At 42.7% G+C, this 15326-nt stretch overlaps 2 protein-coding genes and 1 long non-coding RNA gene across 4 annotated transcripts; all 3 read left to right on the top strand.

Moving 5' to 3' along the window:
* Positions 1 to 9: 9 nt before the first annotated feature.
* On the top strand, positions 10 to 2669 carry LOC103703051 (GDSL esterase/lipase At5g45910-like). The gene is made up of 5 exons (XM_008785751.5): positions 10 to 447; positions 537 to 752; positions 846 to 994; positions 1187 to 1463; positions 2248 to 2669. The coding sequence occupies exons 1-5, from the start codon at positions 186 to 188 to the stop codon at positions 2454 to 2456; spliced, it is 1113 nt and encodes a 370-aa protein (XP_008783973.5). The 5' UTR covers positions 10 to 185; the 3' UTR covers positions 2457 to 2669.
* A 4474-nt stretch (positions 2670 to 7143) lies between these two features.
* Positions 7144 to 10092, top strand: LOC103703004 (GDSL esterase/lipase At5g45910-like). 2 transcript variants are annotated; one of them, XM_008785686.6, is made up of 5 exons: positions 7144 to 7556; positions 7645 to 7860; positions 7952 to 8100; positions 8185 to 8461; positions 9632 to 10092. In XM_008785686.6, the coding sequence occupies exons 1-5, from the start codon at positions 7319 to 7321 to the stop codon at positions 9982 to 9984; spliced, it is 1233 nt and encodes a 410-aa protein (XP_008783908.3). In that variant the 5' UTR covers positions 7144 to 7318; the 3' UTR covers positions 9985 to 10092. The 2 variants fall into 2 exon arrangements, with proteins under 2 accessions (XP_008783908.3, XP_088578610.1); XM_088722484.2 differs by having other exon boundaries at positions 7146 to 7556; positions 9038 to 10092.
* A 1375-nt stretch (positions 10093 to 11467) lies between these two features.
* LOC148703569 (uncharacterized) lies at positions 11468 to 14055 on the top strand. The gene is made up of 2 exons (XR_015987401.2): positions 11468 to 11668; positions 13585 to 14055. It is a non-coding gene; the product is annotated as an uncharacterized LOC148703569 (long non-coding RNA).
* The last annotated feature ends 1271 nt before the right edge of the window (positions 14056 to 15326 follow it).

The raw sequence follows: 15326 nt of genomic DNA, 5'->3' as shown, positions 1-15326 counted from the left end.
ACAGCCAGGAGAGATTTTTTGTTATACCAGAGCCTTTCGGAGGGTGGGAAGTTAATTTGTCCTATATTATTAAATAGTCACGAGCAAAGCACTACTATAAGCAGTTGGGATGGTACGAGACGGAAAAAAGACGTACGAGATGCGGGCATAAGAGCAACTGGGTTACCGGTTAATCTTCCATCCCCATGACTTCCTTCTTCTTTTCTCCCCTAATCATGAAGCTCCCGGTCCTCACTTTACTCTTTCTCTCATGTTTCCATTTTTCCTACTCCTTTACTCCACGCTATAATTCAATATTCAGTTTCGGAAACTCCCTCGCCGACACCGGTAATGGGCTTATCACCAGTGCCCAGCAGTCCCCTGGCATCGGCAGGCTCCCTTACGGCATGACCTTTGGCCGCCCCACGGGCCGCTGTTCCGATGGACGCTTGGTTATCGACTTCATCGGTATCCGTTTCCTTCATTTCCCTCCGTCATAGCTTGTCCCCAAACCATACCCATTTGTTTATAATATTTGGGTCTTTGTTCCATTGTAGCTGAGGCGGTTGGGCTCCCGTTGCTGCCGCCATCTTTGGCGAGCGACCAAGACTTCCGACAGGGAGCCAACTTCGCCGTCGCAGGTTGCACGGCACTTGACTTAGCCTTCTGGGAACAGAGAGGGCTTGCCGGTATCTTTGGGACCAACGATTCCTTGGGCGTCCAGCTTCAATGGTTCGAGCAGCTGAAGCCTTCCCTTTGCAGCACAGTCAGAGGTTATACTCGCGTAATTGATGGACGTTTTGTTACTAATGCTAATTTATCTCATACTCGGCACTCTTGATGGAGCTAAACGAAATGCGTTGCAGAGTGCAAGGACTACTTCGGCAAATCCCTCTTTGTACTCGGAGAGATTGGAGGGAACGATTACCACCTTCCCCTTCTCGCCAATCGGACCTTGGAGGAAGTAAGGACGTATGTGCCTCATGTCATTGAAACCATTTCGAATACTGCTGAGGTACGTGCCTAACAAATTATGTTTCTTAAAAAGCTGGTCTATAACTTTTTAGCTAGGTTGAACGTTGGTGGTGTTACACTGTTACTTCATGAGACAACATCAACCTTTAATTTTAGGAGAGAAAGGAGGTTTCTCAATTTTGCAGTACTTGATCCACTGAGTGGCTATTGCATGCGGCAAAATTTTGTGCAGATTTTAATCAACGAGGGAGCGGTTGACCTAGTTTTGCCTGGGGCGCCGCCATCGGGCTGCTTTGGGGTGCTCCTGACGTTGCTCCCTAGTCCTAACAAACAAGACTATGAACCGCAGACTGGATGCCTCAAGAAACTAAATGAATTAGCAATGTATCACAACGAATTGCTTCGTCGGGCAATAGGAAAACTTCTGAGCAAGTATCGAGGGGTTAGGATAATCTACGCCGATTACTATGGACCAGTCATTCAATTTGTACAGACGCCTCAACGCTTTGGTAAGCCCCTTTCCATTTCCAGAATAATTTTGTAAGGATCCGTGCGGACGTTGTTTAGTCCATATTGATATTCGCCGAAAAAAATTTGGATGCTTATATAGAACTAAGGAGAAAAAAAAAAATATTTTTCGGCTAGCCATTTTGAATGAGGTTCTGAATTATTACAAATAATATCAGAGTGAATTCGGCCCATAGCCTACATGGACTAGAGACACTATAGCACGGATTTATGGAGGCTGATCACGAGCCGATCGTGGTGCTTATAATTATATTTTAATTGATTTGAATTCTTAGACTGACGAGGACGTCAGAACTTGAACGAGGAGAGTATGTAATGATCTGTGCGGGCATTTATTTAGTTCCACATCGGTTATTTGCCGAGAAGATCTTGAGTATTTATATACGACGAAGAAATTTTAAAAAATATCCTTCAGCTAGTCATTTTAGGTGAGATCGTAAGTTGTTACAAATAAGATCAGAGCGAATTCGGCCCATAGCCTGTATGGACTAGAGGACACTGTAGCATGGGTTATGAAGGCTGACTACGAGCCGATCGTGGACGTTAGGGCTTGAGCGGGAGGAGTGTATAAGAACCCAATCTTATGCACATTTCTATTTTATCTTGAAAATATTTCATATTCATTTCCGATAACATTGTAATTAATATACAGATATTCTTGCTTTTCGCACGTAGCCAAGTGGCTACGCATTAAATTGTCATGTAAACAATCAATGGATTCAGTGTAAGCTTCCGATGTTCCACTCACGCATTCACTTGCTGCAGGATTTGGCAATGGGGCTCTAATTGCTTGCTGTGGGGGAGGAGGTCCCTACAACTTCAACCCACAAGCCTGGTGTGCCCAGCCGGGTGCGACCGTATGTGAGGAACCATCCAAGTCCATATATTGGGACGGCATCCACCTAACGGAAGCTGCTTATCGCTACATCGCCCCGGGTTGGCTCTCTGCATGGTCCCATGCCAAGGTCCATTAAGAGCCCAACGCCAGCCCACCCATTATCACCCACATTGGCTCAGTTTTAGAATTTTGATGCATCGAAAAATAAAAACATTGGGGTCTATCTGCTTGCTGTTCATGAAGAACATTGTGGGCTCTAATGGTTGCATTGTGGAATTTGTAGTTTGCTTATGTATTTTTCTTCTGTCATCTGCTAGTGATATTATGACAAATTGATGTTGTTTGATCATTTGCTGTTTGGCAGGTTTGCTGCCTCCTGTTTCTTTCTGATGCTCTTTCTATGCAATATCATTGCATCTTCTCCGCATATTGGCAATTATGATAGTCTATTTAATAACAAAAAAACAAATTTTGAAAAATTTATCTCATGCTATATAATAGTCCATGTTCACAAATTCACGATTTTGCGTAGTCTTGGCTTATATACATAAACAGATTCCAAGACATCTTGGAACAACCACATAACATCTTCTAGCCGCTGTTGAGGAATAATAGTCTCATATCGGATCGATCGATCAAGGATTCTTGTGGTTCTCATACACTCTTGGGCCCATATATCTAAACTCTCAGTTTTTTAGATAGGATCTTAATAGGATATTAGAGACTACCGATCTTTCTTGCTAACCGAAATCTCTATACTTTGCCATCTCTGGAGTTGTATACGTAGTGTGTGAGGACCTATGAGGGCATGTGTTTAGTCCCACATTAGTTATTTGCTGGGTAGATCTTGAGTATTTATAGATTTTGGGTATTTATTCAGGATCAAGAAATCTAAATAATATCTTCCGGCTAACCATTTTGGATGAGGTCCTGAGTTGTTACAAAGTAGATTAAATTAGGTTCTATCTAATTCTCCATTCTAGGAAACAACTTTGTGTATGGAAAATGCTTTGAGGCATCTGTTAGATGCAAACGAAAAAATTATCGGGTCCACAATCCTTTTCTAGGGGTTAAATTGAGTCTACAATCTCTGATTTGATAGTTGTATGGTTAACTAACCAGCTGCTATGTCCACCAACAAATTCCGGAGTTGCACCAACTTTTGTGGCCGGGGCTTGTTTGCTGTGATTGCCTAGATTAAAAGCAAAGAATCGAGTTCTGCCACCCTTGGTTTTTCTAGCTATATCCTCTGGGCATTCTAGAATTTATCAAACAAGCGTATGTAATGATCATCTTTAATTTATCAAATATGAAAAAAAGGAATGGTAAAGCAAGGGGAATGCTTAAACTTGAAACGCGTTAGGAACAAAGTCTTTGCAAGAGTTGTTCGTCTATAATCGTTGATGCCTTTGGCATGTGGTCGTAGATGTCTTTTTGGGAAAAAACAAAAAGAAAATGAATGCCACTAGAATGAATTAAATCAATGGTTAGAACTACGTCTTGATAACTTAATTTCTAAGCTCCAATCATCCATTCGAGAATCACTATTGGCTCATCTACATGAGGGCTCGGAAAGTCAAAAACGATATGAAGATGAGCTAATGTAGCTGACAACGTGAGAAAAAACTGATCGAACCACGGGATCAACAAGCAAGTGATGTTTTGAAAAAAAAGAAAATGATTTGTTTTCTGCTTGGGTCTCTGTTCACAAGCCTAAAATGAGATGGATATGCAAATAGTTGGTATTACCATTCTCATGAATAATCTTATCCCCCTTCTTTCTAATTCTCCCCCTGTTAGTTTGTAGACGGCCTATCTAATTGCTGAGCATTCTCATCTCCGTTCTAATTTTAGTGAATGATGAATTACCTTCTTTGCTGAAAAAAAGATCATAAGATACTTGATAAAAAATAATACTTGGATATCTAGAAAAGGCTACTAAATGGACTTGTACACAGTGGAGAATAACCTCTACTCCCTTTTTCTTCCTACATCCCTCAACCTTTTTTTAAGGGAGATATAGCCACCCAATTTATTAGGAAAAAAATGAATTTTGCTCTCTCTTAGCATTGGCTTCATGGTCACGACGCTGAAATTTTATTAAGTGTCAAGCTGATACCATGCATTGCACATCAAACTGCTGGTTGCAATCACTCCTCATGGTATAAGTTATGACAAGCCCACAAAAGAAATCGACAACAAGACTTTAGCCATATTCATATGCCTTCGTTTGAATTGCACCAAAACTAGCTAGCTCTTCTATCTCATGGATAATTAAATCATCGCAAGGAACCTCCATATGCTGCCCCTTTTTTGCATGGGCCTTATCTATATGCTTTGGTTCATCAATCTCAAGGATGACTAAATCATCACAATGAACATCCACGTCTGCCACAACTTCCACATAGACCTCTCCTATATGGTTTAGCTCCTCAATCTTTTGGAACTTGATACAGCGTCCATTTGATGAAACTCCTCCTACTTCAAATTTTCTTCCGAACTTGATTGATCTTTGAGTCGATCAATCTTATCATCTGAGTTTTCTAATGATCTTATCAGAAAGAAAAAAGAACTTTTTCAACCTGCTCAACTTGAATCTCTTAAAAGGATTAAAAAAATATAAAAAGATTGGCAAAAGTAGGATCTAGAACTCCATTTCTTTCATTAATGAAATATAAAGCGAGATGCATAGCCTTTATTTGCAGTGAGATTCGTTTTTGCACAACGCTCTTCTAGTTTGAACTTGATTCATCTTTTATAAACTAGATGTAGCAAGTAAAAATAAATACGAAAAAGCTAAATCTCTGTAGGAAGAGAGGTAGATCTTGACTTCTATATAAACTTTATTAGAAGTTGCTTTTTCTAATTTTTTCTGAATTGGAAAATATACCCAATTAAAATCTTTTCAAAAAAGAATTTTTTTATTTAACTGATCCATTTTAGAGCCTAAATGATTGAATTTGTGCCTAATCACTTGTTGTAATCTTATGGCAACTAAGTAGTCTGTATCGAGTCTAGTAATCTTTCTAGATCATCTAAGCTTGATCTTGTCTTTGTGTTTGGATTAACTATAGCAACCATCATTTTTATAGCTACTTCATAATTTGTTTTGTGTCTTGACCAACTAGCTTGTAAAGTGGATCGAAAATTGAAAAACTAATAGGTTCACCATCCTTATGCTTCAATAATTGAAGTTGTGATATGCTGGAACTTAAGTGGACATCGGTAAGAACAACCAATGCTTTCTTTTGTTCTTGTATGCCTTGAATATGCATAATTTCTTCTTATCCTTTATTATCAAAAGATAAAATATTACCCACTGCACAAATCTCAGAGAACCCTAAACCCCTTCATTCATCTATCAATACATATCTTAAAACATCCTTAGTATATGGCCTATAGTTGAAGATCACCCACCACACATATCTCAAAGCACTCCAAGAATCTTCGTTCATTTGCTTGCACAAATCTCAAAACATCCTTGGTATATAGCATATAGCGAAGGATCACCCACCACATAGATGTCAAAGCACTTCGAATCCCTTCGTTCATCCACCCGCATAGATTTTAGAGCACTCTTAGTATACAGTTGATAGTGAAGGAACACCCACCGCATAGATCTCAAAGCACTCCAAACATCTTCATTCATCCTCCTGTACATATCTTAAAGTATCTTTAGTATATGACTAATAGTTAAGGATCATCTACCGTGCAAATCTCAAAGCATATGGAACCTCTTCATTCATTCACCCGCAGAGAGCTCAGAGCAGCCTTACTATATGGTCCAAAGTAGAGGATCACCCATTGTACCTATTTCAAAGCATGCTGAACCCTTCAATCATCCATCTACATAGATCTCGAAGCACCCTTAGCATATGACCCATAGTTAAGGATCGCCGATCTCAAAGCATTTCAAACTCCGCTGACCGGCACTTTGAAGAGGGTGAGGATGTTTTGGTCATATGTCCCTATAAGTTTCCTCAAATTTAAGCCAGTTTTACAGATAGCGGAAAAATGGGCGATCATGCAGATCCCGTAAATTGAACTCAAAGGATCCAGGTCACCGGCAGAGTCAAGTCGTAAAATAGCCAGGGAGCCTAATTAGGTGGGGTGGGGCAGGCTGGGCGGAGCTGCTGGAGTAGAGAGGAATCGCCACCAATCCCAAGAGGAGTTTCTTGCTGTGCTGAAGGTTCATCGGTAAATCTTTCATGTTACTAAGTTCGCTCTCATTCCACCATGGTAAAACATTGGCTCTTTTATTCTGAATACCGATTTAGGGTCTAGTAACTCTTTTCTTTTCTCTTTGTTTGATGAATGGTCTGGTAAGTTTCTATTTAGGCGATCTCTATGGAGTGTTGGGTCGGGGTCTTCTCCAGTTCGGACCTGAAATGGAGATCATCGTCATTCCTGAGTTCCGCGACCGGTGGTTGGGTGGGCTTTGGATCCATGTCGCTGCCAATTTAAGCCTGTTCTCTTGAAAGTGGAAAGATCGAACATGTACTACCCAACCTCTACTTAAATTTATCGTTTCTTGGCACCCCTCCCCCAATCCACTTCTCTCTCTAAAAAAGGCAAACAGGTGTACCAAAAAAAAAAAAAAAAAAAAGGCAAACAGGTATCAATTATTAACTCATTTCTTCTAGGCTGGCCATATTCCATGACATATTCGTGCATGGGTTGTTGGCTGCGAATTGGTTTATAATTAAAATAAGTGAAACAAACTCTGCACCAACACGTGTACTTGTGCAGAGTTACGCCACCAGGACAAAATTCTTTGTCGGAAAAGAACGTTGGTGTGCCGAGCAACAGATGGTGATCAGTCCCAATCTTTGGATCGAATATTTTTTTCTTAGAGTAGAAATTAAATTATGGCCATGCGATACCAAATGCTAAAGGTGGAAAGCAACAGCTGAACGACAAGAAGAAGCTCTACAAGGACATGGTTTTGAACGAAGCCACGCACGAAGTTGCCAAAACACTTTCCTCTCTGCTGCTACCATGAGGCTCTCCATTTGGATCTTCTTCCACTTCTTGTCATACTTCCATGTTACCCTCTCAGATCCTCAACAGTATACCTCAATATTTAATTTTGGGGACTCCCTATCTGACACCGGTAACTTGCTGATCATCTTAAATGCTACTGTCGTGCCAAGCGGCAGCCTCCCTTATGGCATGACCTTCTTTGGTGGTCCTACGGGTCGTTTTTCTGATGGACGGTTGATCATAGATTTCATTGGTATCCCTGTCTTAATTTGTTCAAAGTAGCTCGGCGGCAGAATGCGTCGTCCCAGAACCGAACTCACGCTTGCGTTGTTACCATGCAGCTGACGCTTTTGGGCTCCCATTCCTTCCGCCATTCGTAGCTCGCGGCCGACACTTCCGCCAAGGAGCGAATTTTGCTGTCTCGGGCGCCACAGCACTCGACATCGAATTCTTCCAACAGAGACGCCTTGGTAATCTCGCCGGGGTCAATGAGTCCTTGAGCGTCCAGCTTCGGTGGTTCGAGGGGATGAAGCCTTCCCTCTGCAACTCAACTAAAAGTTGTTTTCGTTCTGTAACCAGTAGCGTCTTTGTATGTTACTCTCATGGTTGGATTCATAACAAGTACTTCTGTATATGAAATGGGCGCAGGCTGCAGGGACTACTTCAGCAAATCCCTCTTCATGATCGGAGAGCTTGGGGTGAATGATTACATCACTCCCTTGAGAGCAAGGAGGAGCTTGAAGGAAGTGAGATCATACGTGCCCAAAGTCGTAGAAAAAATTTCGATGGCCACCGAGGTACGTACGTAGTAGGCTCTCTGAAATACTGGACGAATATTACAGAGACCAAATGGCTATTTATTTTATCAAATTTTGGTGCAGAGATTGATCGAACTCGGGGCAGCGGATCTGATGGTGGCGGGGATTCCACCCATGGGATGCTTTCCGGTGTGCCTCACGCTTTTAATGAGTCCGAACAAAGAAGACTACGAACCTGGCACTGGATGCCTGAAGGAGGTGAACAATTTGACGAGATACCACAATAGGCTGCTGCGTCGGTCATTGGATCAGCTCCGGATCAAATACCCACGGTTACGGCTCACTTATGCGGATTACTATGGTGCAGCAATTCGACTGGCTAGCAATCCAAAACGCTATGGTGCGCCCATCGGTCCACATAAAAACTAGATTATAATCATCAAGATCCTCATTCTTTTAAGTGATAGGTGGTGTTTTCATTACTATTACATTCTTTGTTTAAAAAAATAAACAGTGTATATGTGATTTGGGCTAGGATGCCAAAGTTACTCTTGGGCATGAATTGTCCCCGAACTAAGGTCACGGCTCCAATTAGAGCCCAACAACACCTTGATTTTAGCTCATGTTTGATTGCAAGAAAATCTATATCTAGAATTTTCTGTGGAAATTTTTTAAGAAAACCAATTATAAGCTTGCCAAACTTGTTGATATTTGACCAAATGGAAAACTAGACAGTTTTCTTTTTCAAGGAAATTTCTTGCAACCAAATATGTATATGAACTCATTTTCTAAAAACATTCAAACCCATTCAATCACAAAATTAATTTCTTTTTCCTTGATTTATTATGTCGAAAGCTAGATAGCATATGACGAGTTCTATAATTCAGTAGAATTTTAAAAGCTCCGTTCGTTATTGAACACGTTTATTATAATTACATTAATTTCCACATGTCATGCATATGCCTTTTTGATGCAGGGGCTGGGTTGGGCCGGGCCAGCGGCACCCCAGACTGCTGCCCGATGTGGCCCACCTTTCGGTGCTGTCCTATTTTATAATGTTGGGCTATGTGATAAAACTCAAGATCAGCTATGCTTGATAACCTGCCTTAACTTGTTCATAATGAGAGCTGGTGCAAGCGGGCTACGTGGATTAACCCCAAAAAAACCTTTAGCTGTCATTTTATACTTAATAGTAATTGTTAAGAGCCGGTAGGATCTTTGAGACACAAACATGGCATAAAAGATGATATGTTTTTTTTTTGGTTATCAAAAGTGAAATGCGATAAAAAATGGTGCGTTCCTCTTTCAGACCATGCATACTTATGTCCTGTAAAATATGGGTTTCATATTTAAAAGAAACCAAGCGCATGATTTGGTGAGAGCGAAACCGTTCAAGAGCAGTCTAATTTGCATCATTTTATAAACATGATAAAAAGATTGTCCATGTCAAACTCTTGTAGAAACTACTCCAAAAGTTTAAACACAAAACATCCTCTTAAAAAGAGGGAGGGGCAAGTATTATGTTCTTATTAGCAGAAATATCCTCTCTTAAATATTTATACTGTTGCAGGATTCAGCAATGGAGCTTTAAGAGCCTGCTGTGGTGGCGGCGGGCCATATAACTTTAATTCAACAGTGTTTTGCGGTCAACCAGGTTCTACCGTTTGTAAAGATCCCTCAACTTACGTAAGTTGGGATTCCATCCATTTAACAGAAGCTGCCTACCATTCCATGGCCATGGGTTTGCTCCAAGGTCCTTATGCTGACCCGCCCTGGTGCGGACACCAGTGCCAGGTCAGCAATCATTCGAGTCGATCATCGCTACGGGGTTCAGCCAGTTCAGCTAGTTTGATTTTATTTTGGGTTGATTTTATGTTATTTTATTTAATGCCGATTGGGCTTGTTTGCATATTATCATTTTAGAACTTTTATTGGATTATTTTTATTAGAGGTTTTTTTTGTTATTTTGTGACTATGGCCCATGCAATTGTTTAAAGCTATACTATGATGAATAAAAATCGATTCTCTTTCTTTGAGCGCTAGCATGTGAAACCCTGAGTGGAGCTGAGTGAGAAGCTTGGTTCTTCCTTCTCTTCTTCTCTCTTCTCTCCTTCTTTCCTATTTCTTCTCTCTCTCCTTTTCTCTCTTCCTTTTCTTTCTGCTCTCCGGCATCAGTTTTGGTATCAGAGCACGGCAACAGAATTTTCATGGGCTTCTGTGGGCACTACTCCTCATATGGGGGCCCAGGTTGAAAAGTTTGGACGCCTCGTCCAAAACCCCTCCCTTCCGACTGAGGAGGAGTTCTCGGCTCCCCTGCCTCAGTCGAAAACTCAAACCCGTCAGCGCACAAGGGAGAAAGGCTGGCGATCGGACGCGAGAAGAAGAGCACGCCCGATCCCGAGTGACCCGACGCCGCCCCGCCGCCCCGGGCTGCTGCCGCCCTCACCCGGAGCCGAGGAAAGCCCCACTTCCACATCCGGTCGCCCCTTTACCGCCGCCATTTCATCGCCGTCCGAGACCCACGTCCGGCGGTTACCGCGTCCGCGTTCCACGGAAGCAGGTAACCCTTCCCCTCAAAGCCACGAAGGAGCCGGTGACCAGAAGCGGTTACCAGAGCGGATTTTCCGCTAACCCGAATCCAGTCGGGTGAAAAAAAAACGAAAAAAAACGCACGTGACTTGCACGCGACAAACCGGAAGCAGGTTATCGGAGCCGCGCGCGCCCGATAACCCGAATCCAACCGGATCCTAGTTGAAAAAAAAAGAAAAAGAAAACGAAAAAAGAAAAGGAAAAGAGAGAGAGAAAAAAAAGAGAGAGACCTACCTCTGTTCGTCTGCTCCGGCCGCACGCCGCGCCGCCGCCCTTGACCCGCTCCACCCGTGCCGCCGCCGAGCTCCGCGACGCGCCGCCCACCCTTTGCCGCTTCCGCTCCGCCGGCCGACTCCACCATCTCCTTCTTTCTTCCGTTTCCGCCTCCACGGCGCCGCCCAAGTCCTCCTTCTTCCCTCGCCGCTCCGCCGTTGCCGCATCCGCCGCGCCGCCTTCGTCTTCCCGCTGCCAAGCTCCGCCGCCACCCGCCCGCCGATTCCTCTGCCCTTGCTGCCGCCCGAGCCCCCCCATCCTTCGTCTCCTCCCTCTCCGCCGCCTCACCATCTCCACCGTCGCCGAGCTCCACCGCAGCGCCACCCCGCCCGTCCGCCGTCTTCCCACCCCTCGCAGGCCCCTCCCTCCCCCCCAAAAAACCCCAAACCCACTTCACCTCCTACCCTTCCCTTCGAACCCACCGCACAACCCCACTCCACCTTCTCCCCCAACCCTCTCATCCAACGATCGGGCCCAACAGGCCCACCGCCCAAGCCCACTCACCATTTCACTTGCGGGCCCAACAGGCCCCCGCCATCTATTTATGACCCATCCCGCCATCAAACCCGTTAACAACTCCATCACCACAAGCCACAGATCCATCAGGCCTGATCAAATCCCTCTCTCCTCTACTAGCCCGCAGGCCCATTAGGCCTGATCACCACCCCCCACCTCACCTCTCTTTTAATCCAACGGACCGCTGCCAGCAGGCCCACCAAGCTACTTTGATCGTCGCCCCAGCCAGGTCAGGATTCTTCTCTTACTGAAAATTTCTATTTATTTGTCTAAATTTAGTATCAATTAATTCTTAAGTATTCTATTGCTATTGCTTCCTGAACAATTCAACGCACCCTCTTTAGACAACACCAAAACCCTAGTAGTGGTCTATCTTTGCTATTAATTGTAAAATACCTAATTTTTGAGAGTTCTTCGATGCTCTGTGCAGCCCTGCAACACATTGAGTAACTAGTACTATTTGACTACAACTACTTATCTATATTTATTATGTAATTCTAAGTTGATTTCAATTGCTAGGTGTTCGCTTCTGTTTGTATTAAGCATATACGTTGCATTTTAGACATCATTTTCATACATTGAGTTTGCCTAGGAACCACCACTGTCTTAGCGTTGTAGAGCCCCACATAACTTTGCACACTCATTATTTGCACTTTCATAGTGGTTGCGTCGTCCTGCATTCCGATACCTAATCTACTATGGATGCCCGCATCGAAGCCCTAATGAAGGCAGTCTAGGACTTGACTATAGTGTCCACCCAGGCCTGCGCCCGACTAGACTCAGTTGAGGCTAATCTTCAGAGGATTATGGGATCTAAAGAAGGTAGTGCCTCCCATTTGGAAGGCCCAGAGGTCGAGGATGAAACCCTAGATCATCTAGGGTCGGTCTGATAGGGTCAATTCGATACTAGCTCTTTTCCATGCCATCCTCAAACCTACCCTCGTCATAGAGGATAGGGTCCTTTTCCTAATGCTAATAGGAGTTATCGATATAATGTAGAACCCAGAGAGCCCCGTGATCATGAGGAGGATGTGTTAAAGAACATTAGGGTTGAAGCGCCCACTTTTGATGGTCGCCTTGACCCCAAAGGTTCTCTCAGACTGACTACACGAAATGGACCACTTCTTTAAGTGGTACAACTTGTTTGATGAAAAGAAAGTCCGGTTTGCCAGAATGAAGCTCATTGGTCGAGCTAAGCTTTTCTGGCAAAACACTGAACAGCTTCTAGTTAGGAGACGTCAGCCTAGCTACCAAGACGATTCCCTTGATCGATGGAACAATTTACGTCAAGGTACCCAGTCAGCCACTAACTACATCGCATAATTTGATGAATACATGATGCGATGTAATATGATTGAGGATGGGAGAATGGTCTTGAGTCGGTTCCGTAGAGGTCTCGGTGATGAACTCAGAAAGAAACTTGTCCTCCGAGAGGTGTCCACGTTAGACCAGGCCTACACATTCGTAATGAACTATGAGCAGATCTCTAAGTCCATGTTTGTGAGGCACCCTGACATTCGGGGTGCGTCCACGAATCTTAATTCTTAAGAACCCAAACCTTTTGTAGGATCCTCTACCCCTAGACCCTCTCATACTGCCTCTACCACAAATTGGGACACCAAAGATAAGGAAATCCCCGGTGAACCCCTAAAGCTAACCTCTAGAATTCAGTGCTATAAATGTCAGGATTTCGGTCATGTTGTCTCCCAATGTGCCAATAAGACTTTAGTTATTGATCAACAAGACTCGAAAAATGACATAGATGACTTCGTAGAACAAGTTTAAGAACCAAACATCGATGACATTTAGAACATTGATGAGGAAGCGCGTGATGAAGAATCTAATACTCTAGGATGCATCCGCGCTACACCTATATCTGTTGCGCCTTTAGAGAGAGAGTCTGACCGGTCCACCATGAGTGTAGTCTACATCCTGCGTCTCGTTAAATTTGAAACTTGGGGTTATGTAATAATCCATGTTAAGAAAGTGCAGTCTCTTAGTGTTGGACCATTCAGAGTGTTGCACAAGGATGGCACTGATGCCTATGCCATTGACTTTCCATTTGATTTTGGTAATAGCCTTACTTTTAATATTAAAGATTTGGTTGCAATCCCTGATGACTTTTTTGTTGAACCCTCTCCTGAGCCCGATGGAGGCATCCAGCGTTTTCTGGTTCGTTGGCGAGGACGACCAAAGTCCGACTATACTTGGATCTCACGCGAGGAGCTACAATAGATTGACCCGGACTTATTGGAGTACTATCGGGGCTAGACAGAGTCGCTTTCGTCGAGGTCGACTTCTTTCCACTCAAAGAGAGTTGGTGCGGACACCAGTGCCAGGTCAGCCATCACTCGAGTCGATGGTCGCTACAAAGTCCAGCCAGTTCAGCGGGTCCAACCAGTTCAGCCAGTCTAGCCAGTTGATTTTATTTTGAGTTGATTTTATGTTATTTTATTTTATGTTAATTGGGCTTGTTTGCATATTGTCATTTTAGAGCTTTTATGGGATTGTTTTCTTTGTAGGGATCTTTTATTATTTTGTAACCCTATATATATGGGTCTATGCAATTATTTAGGGTTATGCTATGATGAATGAAAATTGATTCTCTTTCCTTGAGCTTTGGCGTGTGAAACCCTGAGCGGAGCCAGGTGAGAAGCCTGGTTCTTCCTTCTCCTCCATCCTCCTCTCTCTTTCTTCTCTATTTCTCCTCTCTTCCTTTTCTCTCTTCCTTTCTCTCCCTGCCGTCCGGCATCACGCCCATTATGAGTGCTCGCCTCCATTAGAACCGTTGTGGACATGAACACAAGTTTACCCAATTGAAATGAAAAAGAAAAAAAGAAAACTTAATATTCTTTGGCATCCACTGTATTCTTCATATTTCTCTTATTTCATCATGGTGAGGTGGAATTATCATGAACTTAATTGCTGTGGATCTATTCCATATTAATTCATGAAGAGGCTTGATGAGCTTCACTTTCTTTTAGCCATGGCAAAGTCACACATATTAGTAAATTTGTAAGTTCCTGTACTTTGCTTACCACATGGTCTTGTTTCTATTTACTTTGTATCTTAGTCCCCATGGTCATGTACCTAGCATGTATACCAAGCATATGTAATGATCAAATTGATCTTCAATTTATAAAAAAAATAAATTGTAAGGCAAGGGGAATGCTAAAACACGTTAGGAATAAAGCGTTTGTTCGTCTGTAGTCGTTGATATATTTGGTATGTGATCATAGCTGTCTTTTTTTTTAAAAAAAAAAGAAATGAAAGGAAAGGACATATCTTATTTATGCCACTAGAATAACTACGACTTAACAATTTAATTTCCAAGCTGCAATCATCCATTCGAGAATCACTACCGACTCATCTACAAAAGGGCTCGGAAAGTCAAAAATGACATCAAGATGAGCTAACGTAGCTGGTGATGTGAGAAGAAATTGTTTGAATCACGAAATCAGCAAGCATGCGATGTTTTAAGAAAAGAAGGAAATTATTTGTCTTCTGCTTGGGTCAATGTTCATAGGCCTAAAATGAGATGGATATGCAAATAGTTAGTATTACCATTCTCGTGAATAATCTTATCCTACAAGCCATCCTCCCAATTTATTAGGAAAAGAAACCAATTCTCTCTCATTATTGACTTGATGGTCGCTATACCGAAATTTAATCGAGTATCTCACTGATATATTAAATATCAAGTTGCTAGTTGCAGTCACCACTCATCATGGTATAAGTTATGACATATACACAAGTGATATCGACAACATAATATTAGCTATATTCACACGCTTCCACTTGAGTAGTGCCAAAACTAGCTTGCTCTTCTATCTTATGAATAATTAGATCATTATAAAGAGCCTCCATATAATGCACATTCTTTACAT

Source organism: Phoenix dactylifera, chromosome 5 (genome assembly GCF_051530095.1).
Source record: "Phoenix dactylifera cultivar Ajwa chromosome 5, Ajwa_hap1_PhDact_Kaust_v1.1, whole genome shotgun sequence".
In the NCBI taxonomy this organism is placed as follows: Eukaryota; Viridiplantae; Streptophyta; class Magnoliopsida; order Arecales; family Arecaceae; genus Phoenix; species Phoenix dactylifera.
The sequence above is the reverse complement of the archived record's forward strand: the minus strand, read 5'-3'. Positions and strand labels throughout refer to the sequence as shown.

Excerpts from the sequence above, each read along its gene's own strand:
- LOC103703051 (XM_008785751.5), top strand. The coding sequence starts at position 186 with ATGACTTCCTTCTTCTTTTCTCCCCTAATCATGAAGCTCCCGGTCCTC. Across the intron at positions 995-1,186 it reads CCATTTCGAATACTGCTGAG|ATTTTAATCAACGAGGGAGC; the intron begins GTACGTGCCTAA and ends AATTTTGTGCAG. Across the intron at positions 1,464-2,247 it reads ACAGACGCCTCAACGCTTTG|GATTTGGCAATGGGGCTCTA; the intron begins GTAAGCCCCTTT and ends CACTTGCTGCAG.
- LOC103703004 (XM_008785686.6), top strand. The coding sequence starts at position 7,319 with ATGAGGCTCTCCATTTGGATCTTCTTCCACTTCTTGTCATACTTCCAT. Across the intron at positions 7,557-7,644 it reads GTTGATCATAGATTTCATTG|CTGACGCTTTTGGGCTCCCA; the intron begins GTATCCCTGTCT and ends GTTACCATGCAG. Across the intron at positions 8,101-8,184 it reads AAATTTCGATGGCCACCGAG|AGATTGATCGAACTCGGGGC; the intron begins GTACGTACGTAG and ends ATTTTGGTGCAG.